This window comes from Bidens hawaiensis, unplaced genomic scaffold (assembly GCF_021521415.1).
Source record: "Bidens hawaiensis isolate Kalapana, Puna unplaced genomic scaffold, B.hawaiensis_p1.1 tig00040076_1, whole genome shotgun sequence".
NCBI lineage: Eukaryota > Viridiplantae > Streptophyta > Magnoliopsida > Asterales > Asteraceae > Bidens > Bidens hawaiensis.
The window spans coordinates 66,168-82,676 of NW_027505645.1; the positions used below are offsets into that span (position 1 = coordinate 66,168).

At 39.4% G+C, this 16,509-nt stretch overlaps 1 protein-coding gene and 1 pseudogene across 2 annotated transcripts; both read left to right on the forward strand.

Moving 5' to 3' along the window:
* Positions 1–243: 243 nt before the first annotated feature.
* Positions 244–3,400, forward strand: LOC143614483 (uncharacterized). Its single transcript, XM_077087910.1, has 2 exons — positions 244–621; positions 3,066–3,400. The coding sequence occupies exons 1-2, from the start codon at positions 303–305 to the stop codon at positions 3,182–3,184; spliced, it is 438 nt and encodes a 145-aa protein (XP_076944025.1). The 5' UTR covers positions 244–302; the 3' UTR covers positions 3,185–3,400.
* Positions 3,401–4,748: 1,348 nt separating this feature from the next.
* Positions 4,749–15,839, forward strand: LOC143614481 (heat shock factor protein HSF24 pseudogene; annotated as a pseudogene). The gene is made up of 3 exons (XR_013150298.1): positions 4,749–4,832; positions 5,599–5,811; positions 15,024–15,839. The product of XR_013150298.1 is annotated as a heat shock factor protein HSF24 pseudogene (transcript).
* Positions 15,840–16,509: the final 670 nt, after the last annotated feature.

Sequence of the window (16,509 nt, forward strand, 5' to 3'; positions counted from 1 at the left end):
CTATTAAAAAACTCAAACTTTCTATCATTACACCGATTAGAAATGACTAAAAATGTTATAATAATAATAATAATAATAATAATAATAAAGTTGGTAAAATTAATAAAAAGTCTTCTCCCCTATGATTAATATTATAAAACACCTATATTATTATTATTATTATTATTATTATTATTATTATGTGGCCCCTTCAACCTCTTATTATTATAAGTTTATAACAATAACCATAACCATAAAAACTCTTCTTCTCTCCAATCTCAATTCCAGAACCCGACCCTCAAACCCACCGGGTCACCGCCCAAATGGGTCGGGCGGACCCACCCACCCGCCAACAACCACTCTACAAACACAACTCTTGGTCACCGGACATCGTCCGAGACGAAGAGTGGCTCCGGCGAAAGCAAAACCATCACCGGAGTAACAAAAGCGTGACCGATGAAGATATCGATGAGCTCAAAGCTTGTATTGAGCTAGGCTTTGGGTTCAGTGAATCCAATGATCGGCTTTCTAATACTCTACCGGCGTTAGGGTTGTATTACGCCGTTAATAAACAGTATAATAATACGGTGTCTAAATCGCCGTTGGTGACGTCACCGGATTCGTCATTATTATTTGCTCGAGGTAATTATTATTGGTTTTGAGTTATGATTTGTTAAAGCTCGGCTCGAGCTTGACTTGTTTATGGCTATTTTTTTTAAAGTTCGAGCTTGGCTCGTGAGTCATGTTTTTAAGCTCGAGTTCTCCTCGGCTCGTTTTGTAGTTTTTCAAGCTCGAGCTCGGTTCGGCTCGTTTAATATTTATTAATTATTTTTTTTATATATTTATAAATTATATTTGTATATTTGTTTTCATAATAACTTTATAAATAAAATAATATGTTAATTAGTTAATTTTTTTCATAAAATTATATATATATATATATCAATTAATAATTATTAAATATACATGTCTCTATTAATATATATAGTTATAAAAAAATATATAAATGACATGCTCGTTTAGACTCGCGAGCCGGCTCGGGCTTATTTAAGCTCGGCTCGATCTAGCTTTTTCACGAGCTGATCTCGAGTAGCTCGCGGGCAGCTTGGCTCGTTTCCACCCCTAGTTATAGTTTTTGAGAAAATATAAAAGTAATTAGTAAATAATAACCAAACCCAAGCTTGAAAAAATGACTCACGAGTCGAGGTCAAGTTTTAGAAAAAGAGCTCGAAATGAGTCGAGCTTGAGCCTAAGTTTAGGCTAGTTTAAAGTTTTTTCTCAAAATACACTTGAGCTCGGCTTAAAAACATATCAAGCTTGAGTTTGGCTTATTTATTATTTACTAATTACTTATATATGTTTTTTAGTTATAATTTATGTATTTTAATTATGATTTGTTAATTTGAAGTTGTGTTTGTACTTTGTACCAATTTCGCTCTAATTTCTGAATTGCAATCTTATATTTGAAGAAAAAACATTACATAAATGGTTTCTTGAGTAATTTGTAAACGAGACGAGCCCGAGAGCTCGGCTTGTGAGTCGTTTTTCCGAACTCGGGCTCGGCTCATTTATTATTTTTCATTGTGCAAACGACCCGAAAAGCTCATCTTGTTTCGAGCTCTGATAAATAAAAAGCTCAAAACTAGGGATGTAAACGAACCGAACCTAACGAAGCCTTGTTCATGTTCGTTTGTTTAGCATTTAGCTTGTTCATGAACAGTTCACGAATGCTAACAGAACGGAAATCTTGTTCGTGTTCGTTCGTTAAGGAATTGAACTTGTTCACAAATGGTTCACGAACGCAAACGAACATGTTCTATTTTTAAGAAAAAAGAGCAACATTTTTAATCCAAAACATTTGACCTAATCACCTTAATTAAATTTAAAGTTGGCCACTTGAGATAATAATAATGTCAACAAATCACAAGTTAGATTTGTTGTAAGTTAAAGCAAAATTTTGTAAAACAAATCATTAACGAATGAACTTAACATAATCAATAAAATTATAATTTTAAATGCTTGGTTGGTTATTACAAATAAAGTATTATAAAAATATAAAGCAAACCTTTAAGGCTTTAACTAACGAACATATGTACACGAACACAAACAAACATAAACGAACACATTACCGAAAGTTCATGAACACAAATGAACGAATGCAACCTATGTTCATGCTCGTTCATTTATCTAAGTGAACAAATTTTTTTGTTTATGTTTGTTTGTTTATTAAACAGACGAACACAAACAAACTTCCTTCCGAATGATTCACTGACTTTTCGTTGAACGTTCAGCCCTACTCAAAACAAGATGAGCTTTTTCAAGTGCCAGCCTTGTGTGTTTTTGTGCTTTATCTATTTTAGAATTCTGTTTATTAGTTTTACATTACCCAGCCAAGCTCGAGCCAAGCTTTGGCTTGTTTAAGGTGTACTACATGAGCTCGAGCTGAGCTTAGGCTTATTTAAAGTTTTTTAAAAATATATAAAAAATAATTAAAAACGTATAAAATGAATTGATAACTAATAAACGAGCCGTTTCGAGCTTGAAAAACAGCTGACGAGCCGAGCTCAAGCTTTAGAAAAAGAGCTTCAAACGAGCGGAGTTCAAGCTTGAGCCCTCATTGGCTTGTTTACACCCCTAAATATTATCAGTTAATTTATATACATATATAATTAGTTTTATATATTTTGAGAAAAATCTTAAACGAACCTAAGCTCAGCTCAAGCTCGTGTAGTACCTTACACGAGCTTAGTGTAGTGTGAAGTTAATACATAGAATGCCTAAAGAGATAAATCTCAAAACTACACAAAGCTCGACAAGCCTAAATGAGCTTCCGATACAAGGCTCAAGTTCGGGCTTGATAACTAAATGAGCTTTATTTAAGGCTTGAGCTCGAAAAAGATCGTCTCGTTTTGAGCTTTTTATCCATCCGATTTTGAGAACTTTCGAGCGGCTCAGCTCGTTTGCAACCCCTATTGAGTATGGATAAGTATACCACAAGTCCAAACTTATACATAACCATAACATAACTTAAAATTTTCAATTGTGAATTCAAATTTGTTGATTTGTGATGGTGTTTGTTAATGAAGGTGATGATCCGCGGATCATGAAGACAAGATTGAGACAATGGGCACAAGTTGTCGCTTGTTCTGTGCGTCAGTCATCAGCGTCACCATTATCGTCATCGTCACCGTTGTCGTCTTTGTGAAGATGAAAATAAGGTCAGGCATCCATGGCTAGACTTTGAGAAGGGAAATACTTTACTTTGGAATTTGGATGCTTGTAAATTGACCTTTTGTGTTATTTGATGTTCTTCTTTACATTTTATCATTTGTACATATGATTTGTGTGTTCATAACTCAACTTTGATGTAACAGTGTTAATTTATGTTAGAGATTTATGTTTAATAGCTATAGTTTATTAATTTTATGGGTTCAAATAAATTAATGCATATTAAGATATTTTACAACTTGTAAAAAATATATTACAACTAGCTTATTAAGATATTTTAAAGAGTCTTTTTAGGGCTGATTCATAATTCATTATGTTTAAAATTTGATTATTTCGTGTTAGTATTTGTAATTTAGAATTTTATACTTGAACAAATCTAATATTTTATAGTATCATCTTCATTTACGATGTCAACAGGTCTATTATTTTATAAAACCTTTATTTATAACTTGTTGGATGTGAATTATTATTTGATAACCATAGTCGTATCAAGGAGTTTGATAAGATTTGTTGTTTTAGACGGTGAAGAATTAATTTTTGATGTGTAGAAAAAATGGTTAATAAAAGCGTGCCTTAATTAATTTATTGAATTTAAAAGGTATTAGTAATAGAAGGAACCAATGCATGGATGATCCATCTAGAACATGAAATATGTGTAAGAAACATCATACGACTTTCAAACATCAGCATAATGTCTTTAAACGTGTTTCTTCTAGAATTTTTGTTAAGAAAGTTAAGTTTAAATTAAATAAAGATGGGCTAAAGTAGATGAAATGATCATTGTTAAGTCGGCTGGTTATATATCATTTGCATGACCCACTATAAAGAAAATGTAGAAATATTACTAGATAACTAAAATTTGGGCTTGCTACATCAACATAGGTTGTTAACACATAGATCCCTTGTGTTGATTTAACGATGACTCGGTGTAACCTAACAGCGAATTAATGAACTTATCATCAAACACGAGTCATTAACACCTAAATGACTTGTTTTGTCCTAATGTAACTTAGTGTAACCTAAACAACTTGTAGCATACAACAATGCCCATTAATGCTGGATTAGTGTACTTATCATCACAGACAAACAATTAATTATACCTATATGATCCATCAAGGACCATTAATGACGATTTGATTGACTTATCATCAAAATAAATCACCAACACATATATGACTTATTAATGCATTACAATTTAAGTAGAGTTGCTCACATCTAGTAAGGAGTTTAGCCATGATTAACTAGAGCTTGGCAAACTCGAGTCGTCTCAAAATCTATCTACCGAGCTGAAAGTTGAGCTCAAACTTGGCTTGTGGCTCGACAAGCCAACTTATTCAAAACCAACCAGAGACAAAGTAAAGAACGACTAGATCAACCACGCGACAATCGAAAAAGAAATCTTCTCCTGTGATCATAAGAGTGGTGATTTCAATAAGCGAGTGCACAAATGGCAATTTCAAAACAAAAAAACAAATGTAGAGAGACGAAGCTCCCAATGCAACTCAATTTGTTGTAGACAAATAAAACGTGCCCGCGAATAAATGTTTGGCTCAAAGCTCTACATGGTGAAGAATGAAAACGAAACCGAATCAAGCCGTGTGAGGATCACGGAAGGAAAAGAAAAGGTAGCTAACTTAATAACCTTTACTTTTGACTTCTTATGTGAACGACTCAACGAGCGAATGAGTATTGGCTTGAGTTATACAAGTCGGTTTAGTTTAAGCCAATTTATTATTGATCATATTAAACGTTAGTATCTTCAATTTTGGAAAGTAGACTAAAAAATAGTGATCATATCGAAACACTAGTCTCTTACATTTTGAAAAGAGCTGATTTTAAAAAAGTTCTTCCTTTGATTGTGTTTCGAATCAATAGCTACTTAAAGTGCTTTATATCACCGAAATCAACATTTAATTTATTAAAATTAAAATACACACAAAAAAATTAAAATTAAAATTAAAAAAATCAAATTTCAACAGTATAAAAGTTGGCCTTGAAATTAAAAACCTTTTACTCGTTTTTTTAGTCGTACTATATCCTTCATTTCACACTTGATCACCAACCCACACCTTCTATAAATCCACCTAATATTCTCCTCTTTCAAACTTATAGCATTCAATCCACACATTCATTGTCAACAAGTTATGATCATCTCTTCATCACAAATTTAACATGGAAAAATCTAAACAATCGATCACCCGACCGATTCACGACCTGGCTCGCTCTCAATTATTCGTGTCTGGTTTTTACTGCTGGGGCTGGGAATTCCTCACTGCTCTCATGCTATTTAGCTATTAAGTCGCCCTTGATTATATTATATTATATTATATTAATTACTTTTAACTTTTTTTATTATAAACTTTATAGATTAGTTTACTTTGCACAAATTAGTTAGTTGTAACGGTGCAACGGTCTTCTCCTGCGCCGTTTTTGGTGAAGACGTATCAGTTGGTGGATGATCCAAAGACGGATGAGGTTATTTCGTGGAACGATGACGGTAACGGGTTTGTGGTTTGGAAGACTGCTGAATTTGCTAAGGATTTGCTCCCTAATTCGTTCAAGCATAATAATTTCTCTAGCTTTGTTCGCCAGCTTAATACTTATGTAAGTTCTCTATTTGAATATACACATGTAACAAAAACTAAATAGTTATAATCACCATAGTTAAATAAGTATATATGCATAGTCTTGGTCAAATATAATATAGAAGGAAAGGTATTACTAAATAATGTTTTATGTATCATGTAAAAAGAATATATCTAGTTGTTTGACTGGATTTTATTACTTTTTATTTAAAATTGATTGTGTATTAAATAATTTAGAGATATTCATTTGACTGATACCATAAAAGACAACATAATTTTTTTTCCCTAATTAATAAATATTCTGTCAACAACTTTTTTAACGTTAATTTTGCCTCCATGTTACATTTTAACATAAGTAAAAATCTTTTCCTCTTAGAAAATAACTAGTAACCATGACATCTGGTTGTAGACTGTAATGCTTACATGTTTTTTTGTTCTTACATGGATTATTATTTTTTATTATATATTTGTTTTTGAAACAATTTAAATGCACCTGCTTTTGAGGAGTAAAAATAAAGTTTCACAATCTTGTTTTTGATTAACATTTAGCATTATATATAGGCCGTATATAATATAATATTGATAATAATGGTTAAACATAATAGGTGTGAAAGTTTGATTTTACGAAACATACTTTATTTTATTGTTATCTTTTCTTGTTATACTAAACAATAAAAATGCATAACGTGTTTGACGTGCATATATTTTTTTTTCTATTTATGCCATCTGTTTGCTTTTGGGTTAAGAAAATGAAGAGGTAGGTCCTAGCAAAGCCCAGTTGGACCCGCAAGACTCACCTTGAAGAAGGACGTCTGCGCAAAGACCAACTGGTTCCGCAGGACCCACCATGCTCAGAGAGATGAAGACCTTACGCGCAGTACGCCATCTGTTCCCGCAGGAAAAGCCTCCCAATGGTGAAGTACCCCGCCTGTTCCCGCAGCTGCGGATACAAGCCATCAGGGAAGGCTACCCGCACTAATAGTAAGGCTACACGCACAAGGCACTAACTCTCAATAATTCAGTAATGTCACCTGAAGAAGGAATGAGCAAGGCGGGAATACTCCCGCCCAAATGAGCCAGCCCGTACGCTTCTGGAGGATCTTTTGTACTATACCTGCCAATGTATGGACAAAATATACAAGATCTGACCAAAGCAGCCCATCACAGGGTGACAGCTCACTGACAACAGTACGACGAGGAGCACGCTCTAGTACAAAATGTCACTATCAGCCGCTGCCTACTCACCAACCCTCATCGTGGCACGTACATAGCCTGCAGTTGGTGGAAAAGGAATAGTACACAGCCGGCCATGTCACTATCAGCCGCTGCCTACCCACCAACCACCAGCACGGCACGTGCGTAGCCCACAGTTGGTAGAAAAGGAATATTATACAGCTGGCTGTACCTGCTTGGAAACCTACCTTCGGCTATAAATACTCCAACACCTTGGAGCGGTATCATTATCTTATATCATATCTTACATCATATCTTATATCTTATACCATCATTATCATATATCTTATCTGCTCTAGCTATTTCTCTTAATATACACTTATATTCAGAGCAATCTAGTTTGATTCTCACGCCGGAGGGTGGTCACAAGGAGGTACCCCCCCCCCTTCTCAGTGACGAGCTCACGGTGTCTGTTTTGTAGGTCATCAGAAGAATAACCATCTTTGCCGGACCTAACCCTCGTGGGAAACATCTACTTGACCCTAAGATTATCCGTAATCTGCCGGGGTAACTTAGTGTTTCTTCATTGGCGCCATCCGTGGGTAAAAGCTAGAACTAATTCTCTCAGTTTTTTCAAAACCTATGGAAAGATGGTTAAGGTTACTCCGGTGCCAAGGCCAGCGAGTGACCAAGAAACTCCGGTAACCACAACCCCAGCTACTGGGGGAACACCGGCGAGTACACAATTTTTACGAACACTACCCCGGTTACCCAAGCTGGGGCAAGTGCAGTAAACAATCCTTCACTGGGATTCACCGATACCCAGTTGGAGAGACAACAGACGAGGCTCCCCCGCCAAACACTTGATCAAGTTTAAGCGTGGGCGGAAGCACGTCAGAAAGAATTCCAAGCTGAGTTGGATGAACGTTTACGTTCACTCCAACAGGCTAATGACGAGTTCGGAAACACTCGACAACAGCTCAACATGAGCAATGAGTGCGAATGCTTGGATGATGATTGGGAGGAGTCCGACAGTGACGCAAACCCTCGTCATAGGGCGAAAAGGAAGCGCAAGGAAACGGACTTCCAACCAAGAAGGAATTTTGGAGAAACTGTAAGGCCCCGAACCCGGTGACCCTACTTTAGCGTCGGATTTACTCATAAACACACTTCTTCAAATCAGAGTTTATTAAAACTTTTCGCGGAATATAAAACATCAATCATTTGTTACAAAACATTAAATCTTTTCTTTGATACCATAACACAAAACTTTATATTTAAAACATCTTTACTTCTTTCTTCAGATGCCAGCCGTTCAATCCATGCCGTGTGTCATCCTCATGCTAACTCTACAATCAGCTCACCTGCGTGCATACTAAAAGTCAGCTACGCTGAGTGAGTTCTAGTTAATCGAACGCCATACAATACATACACATACATACATATCTGTAGATACATATCCATACTTCACTAGTTACCCTTCTGTTCTACATACATACTTGCTACCATACATACATACATATCTACAATCACTAACCTCAGTCTACCGAGAGTACGTTCATAGTTCACCGTCTATACCTGTACTCAAGGTCGTGAACACGTACAAGGTTCGCAGTCCTTACCTATGTTCACCATTTATGGTACGTACAAGGATCGCGGTCCTTCCCTATACCATAGTACATCCACAACACGTACAAGGTTCACAGTCCTTCCCTATGTTGCAACCTAATTCATAGCACGTACGAGGTTCGCAGTCCTCCCCTATGCTACAAAATCAGCACGTATAAGGTTCACAGTCCTTTCCTATGCTGAAATACATCCACAACACGTACAAGGTTCGCAGTCCTTCCCTATGTTGCAACCTAATTCATAGCACGTACGAGGTTCGCAGTCCTCCCCTATGCTACAAAATCAGCACGTATAAGGTTCACAGTCCTTTCCTATGCTGAAATACATCCACAACACGTACAAGGTTCGCAGTCCTTCCCTATGTTGCAACCTAATTCATAGCACGTACGAGGTTCGCAGTCCTCCCCTATGCTACAAATACAGCACGTATAAGGTTCACAGTCCTTTCCTATGCTGACGCCTATCTACATTACGTATAAGGTTCGCAGTCCTTATCTACGTTTACATATATCATCTACTTCACGTATAAGGCTCGCAGTCCTTAACTACGCCATCACCAGCCGAGTCTATGTCCGACAGAAGCTAGAGGGATTTGCCATCCTAACTTACTATGTCAAACGTAGAACTCACATGCCATTCGTGTACCTATATACACATACTTACATTATAACATAAGAACACTTTAGGCATTCTTTACCTCATTCATTTAACAACCATACCCCTTTGTCGTTACGTGCAATATCCGAATCGTTCACGCCCCGACAAGTATTCATTTGAAATATTCATACATCTTCGATATATAATATTCGTACCTTTATTTTTAACCTGACAGTACGCGCAATATCCGAAGATCGTTCGCGTACCGACAAACAATCATTCATATCTATCACACATATCACATATGACATACACTTATCACTTAGGATAAATGTATTAACAACACATCGAGTATGCACACAGCCCCGAAAACATAACAAGGAATGGGGCTAGAAACTCACCTGAACACGGTTACGTTCACCGTTAATCGTAATCCCTTTCTTCAGCTGTGCACGGCTGACTGTATAACAAGTACACGTATCAAACAACTATCACTACTCATATCATCTTTCCAGTCTTAACTACTACCCACAACGAACGGGGGTCCGGGGGCAGCGCCCCTGGCAGCGGGGTCTAGGGGCGGCAGCCCCTAGCAGGGTCCAAGGGGCAGAGCCCCTGGCTGGGGTCGAGCTGCCAGGTCAGCTTGGAAAAATTTTATTTCCATTAACCGTCTTAACACATTTTCCATTAGGTTTTTAATTTATTTTCTAAGCGGACTTAACTTTAGGCGAAGTTAAACCTTAGGCGAACTTAGCTTTAGGCGAAGTTAAACCTCAGGCGAACTTGGCTTCAGGCGAAGTTAAACCTTAGGCGAACTTGGCTTCAGGCGAAATTAAACCTTAGGCGAACTTGGCTTCAGGCGAAGTTATCATCAGGCGAACTTAACTTTACAGCGAAGTTGCCATCAGGCGAACTTAGCTTGCAGGCGAAGTTCATCAGGCGAACTTAGCTTGCAGGCGAAGTTCGTCGCGTTGAAGGCGAAGTTGCCCAGATGAAGGCGAAGTTGCCCAGACAGCCGCTGTTCGGTTTCTTTCCAGCATTTCGAGCGATTTTAACACCCCCGCTATGGTTCAATATCACCCACTACGCTTCCCGACCATTTCCGGTCACTTAACACTAAAAAGCTTGGATCTTTAAACTTCAAAGTTCAAGAATCTTACCTTTTTGAGCTTGTTGGATCTTGTTTCCTTGCTTAATCACAACCAACCGCTCTCTCTTCTTTCTTGGATCTTGGTCTCTCTCTCTACGGCTCTCGGCCTCTCTCTCTCTCCTCGGATCTCGGCCGCCGGTCGGCTTGTGTATGTGTGTGTGGAGTGTGCTTGGATAAAGATAGAGTGACGATATTTTGGGGTGTTAGGGTATTTATATCCCTGAGATCCCATGGACCTAAGGCCCATTCTCATTTAACCCATCCTAATTAATCCAAGTCCATAACCCACATCCATTATCCGACACTAGCCCGACCCATACCAACTCCTATTCTTTTATTTATTTCCTGATAACCCGAGTAAACTCTCCCTCTATTATTAAGTAATATAATTAATATTATCTTGAAATTTCGGGATGTTACAGAAACCTTCAAACCAAGGAACGCGGGGGGAAACCCACGTGACTTCTCCAAAACCTTTAGACCAACTGTTGCAAATGCGGGAACGTCCAAGTTTGCAAGGGACATTGCGGAAGCAATCGCCCCGAAGAGTGCCAAACAGATGTCCAACATCGGCACTTATGATGGTATATCCGACCCAGATGATCACTTGAACAGATTCATAGCGGGGGCAACCGTCAGCAACTGGACGGAACCCACGTGGTGTTATATGTTCCAGATGACGCTGGTTGGAGCGGCCAGGGCGTGGTTTGATCGTTTACCGGTCCACCACATCTATGATTGGGCGGACTTCCAACAAAAGTTCAGCCAGCACTTCAGCCAACAGAGGAAATATACTGAAGAGCAGTGGACAATCCTCAACTGCGTTAAAGAAGAGGATTAATCTTTACTAGACTTCATCACTCGCTTCAACTCGAAAAAGCTGAGTCTGGGCACCATAAGCGAAGATCTTGTTCGCGCCGCTTTCATCCAGGGCGCCGAATACCCAGAGCTTATCCGCACGTTGACGGGTAAAGACGGCATGCCATCCACATGGGATGCCATCATGACGGCGGCCAAGCGCTTTGCCGAAACGGAGAAGCAACTGGGTAGGGATCTTCCCCAGAGTACAAACCTCTACACGCAGAGGACTAGAGAAAACAACGTCCGGACCGCCCGGCAAAACAAAAAGAGGAAGCTAGGTATTTGGCAGTCAAGGGTAAACTTTGACACCTCATCCAGCTCTCGCCCTCTAGTAGGCGGAAGGGATAACACGCACCCATCAAGCCAAAACCCCCGGTGGACGCCACTCACCAAAAGCGTCACGGAGATATTTGCCACCGAAAAACTCCCATGGCCAAAAGCTCCAATGGTCCGGCAGCGACATAACGCGGATCAGAGCAAATCCTGTGACTTCCACGGGACAAAGGGTCACACCACTGAGGAGTGTATATCCTTGAGGGATATTGTTGAAACATTCGTCAAGGATGGGAAACTCACTCACCTCGTGGCGTAATGGACGCTAAGCAGGCTAATGCGTGTAGAACCCCAGTTGGGGAAAACACGGATGAAACTGCAGCTTCAATGTTGGAGACTACATACTGCGTAAGCAACGAGATTCCGAACCAGGTGCATATCGGCTCGAAAGGCTCGATGACACCCCCATCCCAAGAACATGGAAGGGAGCTCAATTACACAGGCTGCATGTAGATCAATTCCAAACTTGTAAAGAAAAGGCCTAGAGCCACTTCTAATGGAAATGATTCTCCAAATCACATTGACGCTGATGGTCTTACATTTATACTTATGAACTTTCCAGACTGATATGCCGGTATTCACCGCATAAATATGGAAAGAAGTAAGTCGTTGCGTGTGGAAGGCGGCAAAACCCGCATAAACACAAAACGGTAAAAATTTCTAAGGAAAAGATGAGGAAAACCTTCACGCAGGTCAGTTATAGGTGAAGTTTGGTCATCCCACAAAATGAAAGTGACGGTCCTACCCGCACAATCATGATAGAGGAAACTGAACACTAACCTATTGACAACCACGCGTCGAAAGGTTAACTTATTCAACACTTGGAAAATTGCTAAGTTAAACTAAAGTATGCATGAGCGAATCATATATTGTTTATGAGGCAAAACAAGTGCCAAATTAAACTATAATATGCATGAGCAAGTCATATAACGTTTATAAAGCAAGTCAAAAAGATTCAAAAAGATTCAAAGATTCAAAAAAAAAAGAGGGAATATACCCCCTTACCTTGGTAACCAAGAAACCGTAAGACAAGTGCGGGTACAGTGTCAAGGCGAAACCCTTCACATACTTAGCACCTGCAGGGAATTGAAGCCAAGAATACCTTGGTAACCAAGAAACCGTAAGACAAGTGCGGGTACAGTGTCAAGGCGAAACCCTTCACATACTTAGCACCTGCAGGGAATTGAAGCCAAGAATACCTTGGAAGTCAAGTAACTATAAGACGAGTGCGGGTACAGTGTCAAGGCGAAACCCTTCACATACTTAGCACTTGCAGGGAATTAAAACCAAGAAGGATCTTCTGGGCCATGCTTGTGGAAAGGGAAATAACATCCCCGCATAGCGGGAACGTTGAGAACTAGATTGTTTGAAGCTCCAAGAGGGAATTGGTTGTTTAACATAATTGATCACTATGTCTAAAACTACCAAATGAAACTCAACGCTCCTGACTTGCGAGGAAGTTACACACCTACCCGCATCATACCCAAAGATCAAGCAGAAAAGTTGGGAATTTCTGCACGTGACATTAGGGAAACCGCGGGAAGAATCCCCACGGACAACCTTAAAACTAAAAACCCTTTTCAAAACCCCTTGCTTAAGTCCAAAAGTTCACCTCACTTATTAACAATTCATGAGAAGAACATTGGACTGAGGGGACTTGAAGAGGTAGGTCCCAGCAGAGCCCAGTTGGACCCGCAAGACTCACCTTGAAGAGGGATGTCTGCGCAAAGACCAACTGGTTCCGCAGGACCCACCATGCTCAGAGAGATGAAGACCTTACGCGCAGTACGCCAGCTGTTCCCGCAGGAAAAGCCTCCCAATGGTGAAGTACCCCGCCTGTTCCCGCAGCTGCGGATACTAGCCATCAGGGAAGGCTATCCGCACTAATAGTAAGGCTACACGCACAAGGCACTAACTCTCAATAATTCAGTAATGTCACCTGAAGAAGGAATGAGCAAGGCGGGAATACTCCCGCCCAAATGAGCCAGTCCGTACGCTTCTGGAGGATCTTTTGTACTATACCTGCCAAGGTATGGACAAAATAGACAAGATCTGACCAAAGCAGCCCATCACAGGGTGACAGCTCACTGACAACAGTACGACGAGGAGCACGCTCTAGCACAAAATGCCACTATCAGCCGCTGCCTACTCACCAACCCTCGTGGCACGTACATAGCCTGCAGTTGGTGGAAAAGGAATAGTACACAGCCGGCCATGTCACTATCAGCCGCTGCCTACCCACCAACCACCAGCACGGCACGTGCGTAGCCCACAGTTGGTAGAAAATGAATATTATACAGCTGGCTGTACCTGTTTGGAAACCTACCTTCGGCTATAAATACTCCAACACATTGGAGCTGTATCATTATCTTATATCATATCTTACATCATATCTTATATCTTATACCATCATTATCACATATCTTATCTGCTCTAGCTATTTCTCTTAATATACACTTATATTCAGAGCAATCTAGTCTGATTCTCACGCCGGAGGGTGGTCACATGGAGGTACCCCCCCCCCCATTCTCAGTGACGAGCTCACGGTGTCTGTTTTGCAGGTCATCAGAAGAATAACCATCTTTGCCGGACCTAACCCTCGTGGGAAACATCTACTTGACCCTAAGATTATCCGTAATCTGCCGGGGTAACTTAGTGTTTCTTCAGAAAAGAAAACAGTTCACGTTTTTGACTTAGTGGCCGATTCAGGTTCATAATTTGTTTCACCTTACATATAAATATATAATTAACATTAATCACATTTCACCTTTGTCATGTTAGCCCCTTTGTCATGTTAGCCCCGACCACTTTATCCGATTTTTTATACACAACAAACTCAAAACCTTGACCTCCCCTATCTTACTTCTTACGTATGCCGGTTCCTTTCAAAGACCAGCGTGATGTTGTCATATGTGGTTAATGGTTCCCTCTAAGAGAGATTTTCTTTAAATGTTTTTTCACCTGACTGACAATCTGCAATTTATCCAATATTCTAATTTCATTAACATATCACACACGGAAATTTAAAAATATACTTCGCCCTAATGTCTATTTGGATTTTCAGCATATCATACGCATAATCATATGCATTGATATAATAATGCATGGAATCTTCATACACCATCATGAATTTTCACACACGATTATACAGTTCGAATAGGATTATACGGGTTTTATAGGACTTGAGACGTGTCAGGCCTATAAGAGTAATTGAAGATCTTTACGGCTCGTATAGAGTTATATGGGTCGTAATGTCGTATAGTCTGAAAAAGTTTTATTTGCGTAATCTTCATACACTTGTCAGTAAGGCGTGACATGTACGACCTATATACTATATCGCCCTATACAAACCGTTTAAAAATATACATTTGGCATAGAGATGGTGTATGAAGATCAGCACCACGTCAACCTCTATATCAGTATTTTCAAACATTCTATATCTGGTATTTTGATAGTAATTTTCATGGGGCATTTACGTCATTTCACAGGGGTTCCACAAAACTCTACCAGACAAATGGGAGTTCGCCAACGACTCCTTCAAACGCGGTCAACACAACCTTCTAGTCAACATCCACCGCCGGAAAACCGTGACGTCATCCAAACCAAAGCCTGACGTCAGCAACCGAATTTCCGGTTCCTGTTCCGGTTCCGGTTCCGGCTACCACCACGGTTCTAGTTCAACCTCCTCGCCGGAATCCAAAACTCCGGCCACCGTTACGGCGGAGCAGATCGAAAACTTGTCCGGCGAGAACGAGAAGCTGAAGAGAGAGAAGAGTATCCTCACGGAGGAGCTAGCTCAGGCGAAGAAGCAATGCGACGAGCTGGTGGCGTACCTGACGGAGCACGTTAACGTCTCGCCGGAGCAAATCCGGCGGGTTGTTAGCGGCGGTGTGGTGGTTGGTGAGACGGTTACGGTTGGTGAGGGTGACGTGAAGGATGACGTCATGGATGGAGAGTGTTTCAGGTTGTTTGGTGTGGTGTTGAAAGATGGGAAAAGGAGGGGGTGTTTTGACAAAAGTGAAAGTTCAGGGGGTGAAGTGAAAAAAATGAAAGGTAAGAGTGACGTCGGCAGTGACGTGGAAATATTCCATGGAAGAGTAGGTTATATTCGTTGATGAATAAAAGTTGTATCTTTTGGCTTTGTTTTTTTATCATTTTATTATTATTATTATGTGTCTTTTATGTTTGATTAGGTGAACAACAACTAAGTTGTAATATAAACTTTTTCATCATTTTTATTTTTATTGTTATACTTATTGTAAATTTTAAAATGTTTAGTCGTAGCCTGGTTACTTCTTTTAGGTGGGTTACCGTTAGAGAGAGACTTAGATTAGACGTTGAAAAACAATGTTTTATAATAACCTAATGAAAATATGTATTTGAAACGAAAAGAGAAGTGTTTATATCGGAATGAAAGACAGAAAAAGCAATAAGATGTGCCACGACTAAGTAAGATCAATAGGCTCGGGTGCAAGGAAACCAAGTACCAAACGTAAAAGGTATGAACACATGTTGGTTGTCAAGACATGTTTTCTCATGTTTGGTTTGCTTTATGTGAAACAACTTTTTAAAGCTGCTTGATCCATTGTCAAAATACTACTTCACAAGCACATAAGAGAAGAAACATTTGTTAGATTTACACACGCGTGTTTACTCTCATCTATCTAAAGACCAAAATATCAGTCGGTTTGAGTGTTGACCTTTTTTTCCAACGGGTTGGTCAAGAAATTCATGGAGGCACTCTATAATGTATCGGATGCTCTCCAAAAGAGTCTAAGCACGTATTATGACAAAAAAAAAATGTTTTATAACTAGGAAATAATATATATTTTTTTTAATTTCTGCTTGTCCTTCTTGTGCAGTTGTGCATGACACATGCTAATCTTCTCTATAAAATTGCAATTTTATCGTTCCAATTATATTGATAGGTTTTAATGAAAGATTTTATAGGAAAGTTGGTGACGTTAGTGAATT

Coding starts and splice junctions, on each gene's coding strand:
- LOC143614483 (XM_077087910.1), top strand. CDS start 303: ATGGGTCGGGCGGACCCACCCACCCGCCAACAACCACTCTACAAACAC. Junction 622..3,065: donor GTCATTATTATTTGCTCGAG/GTAATTATTATT, acceptor TTGTTAATGAAG/GTGATGATCCGCGGATCATG.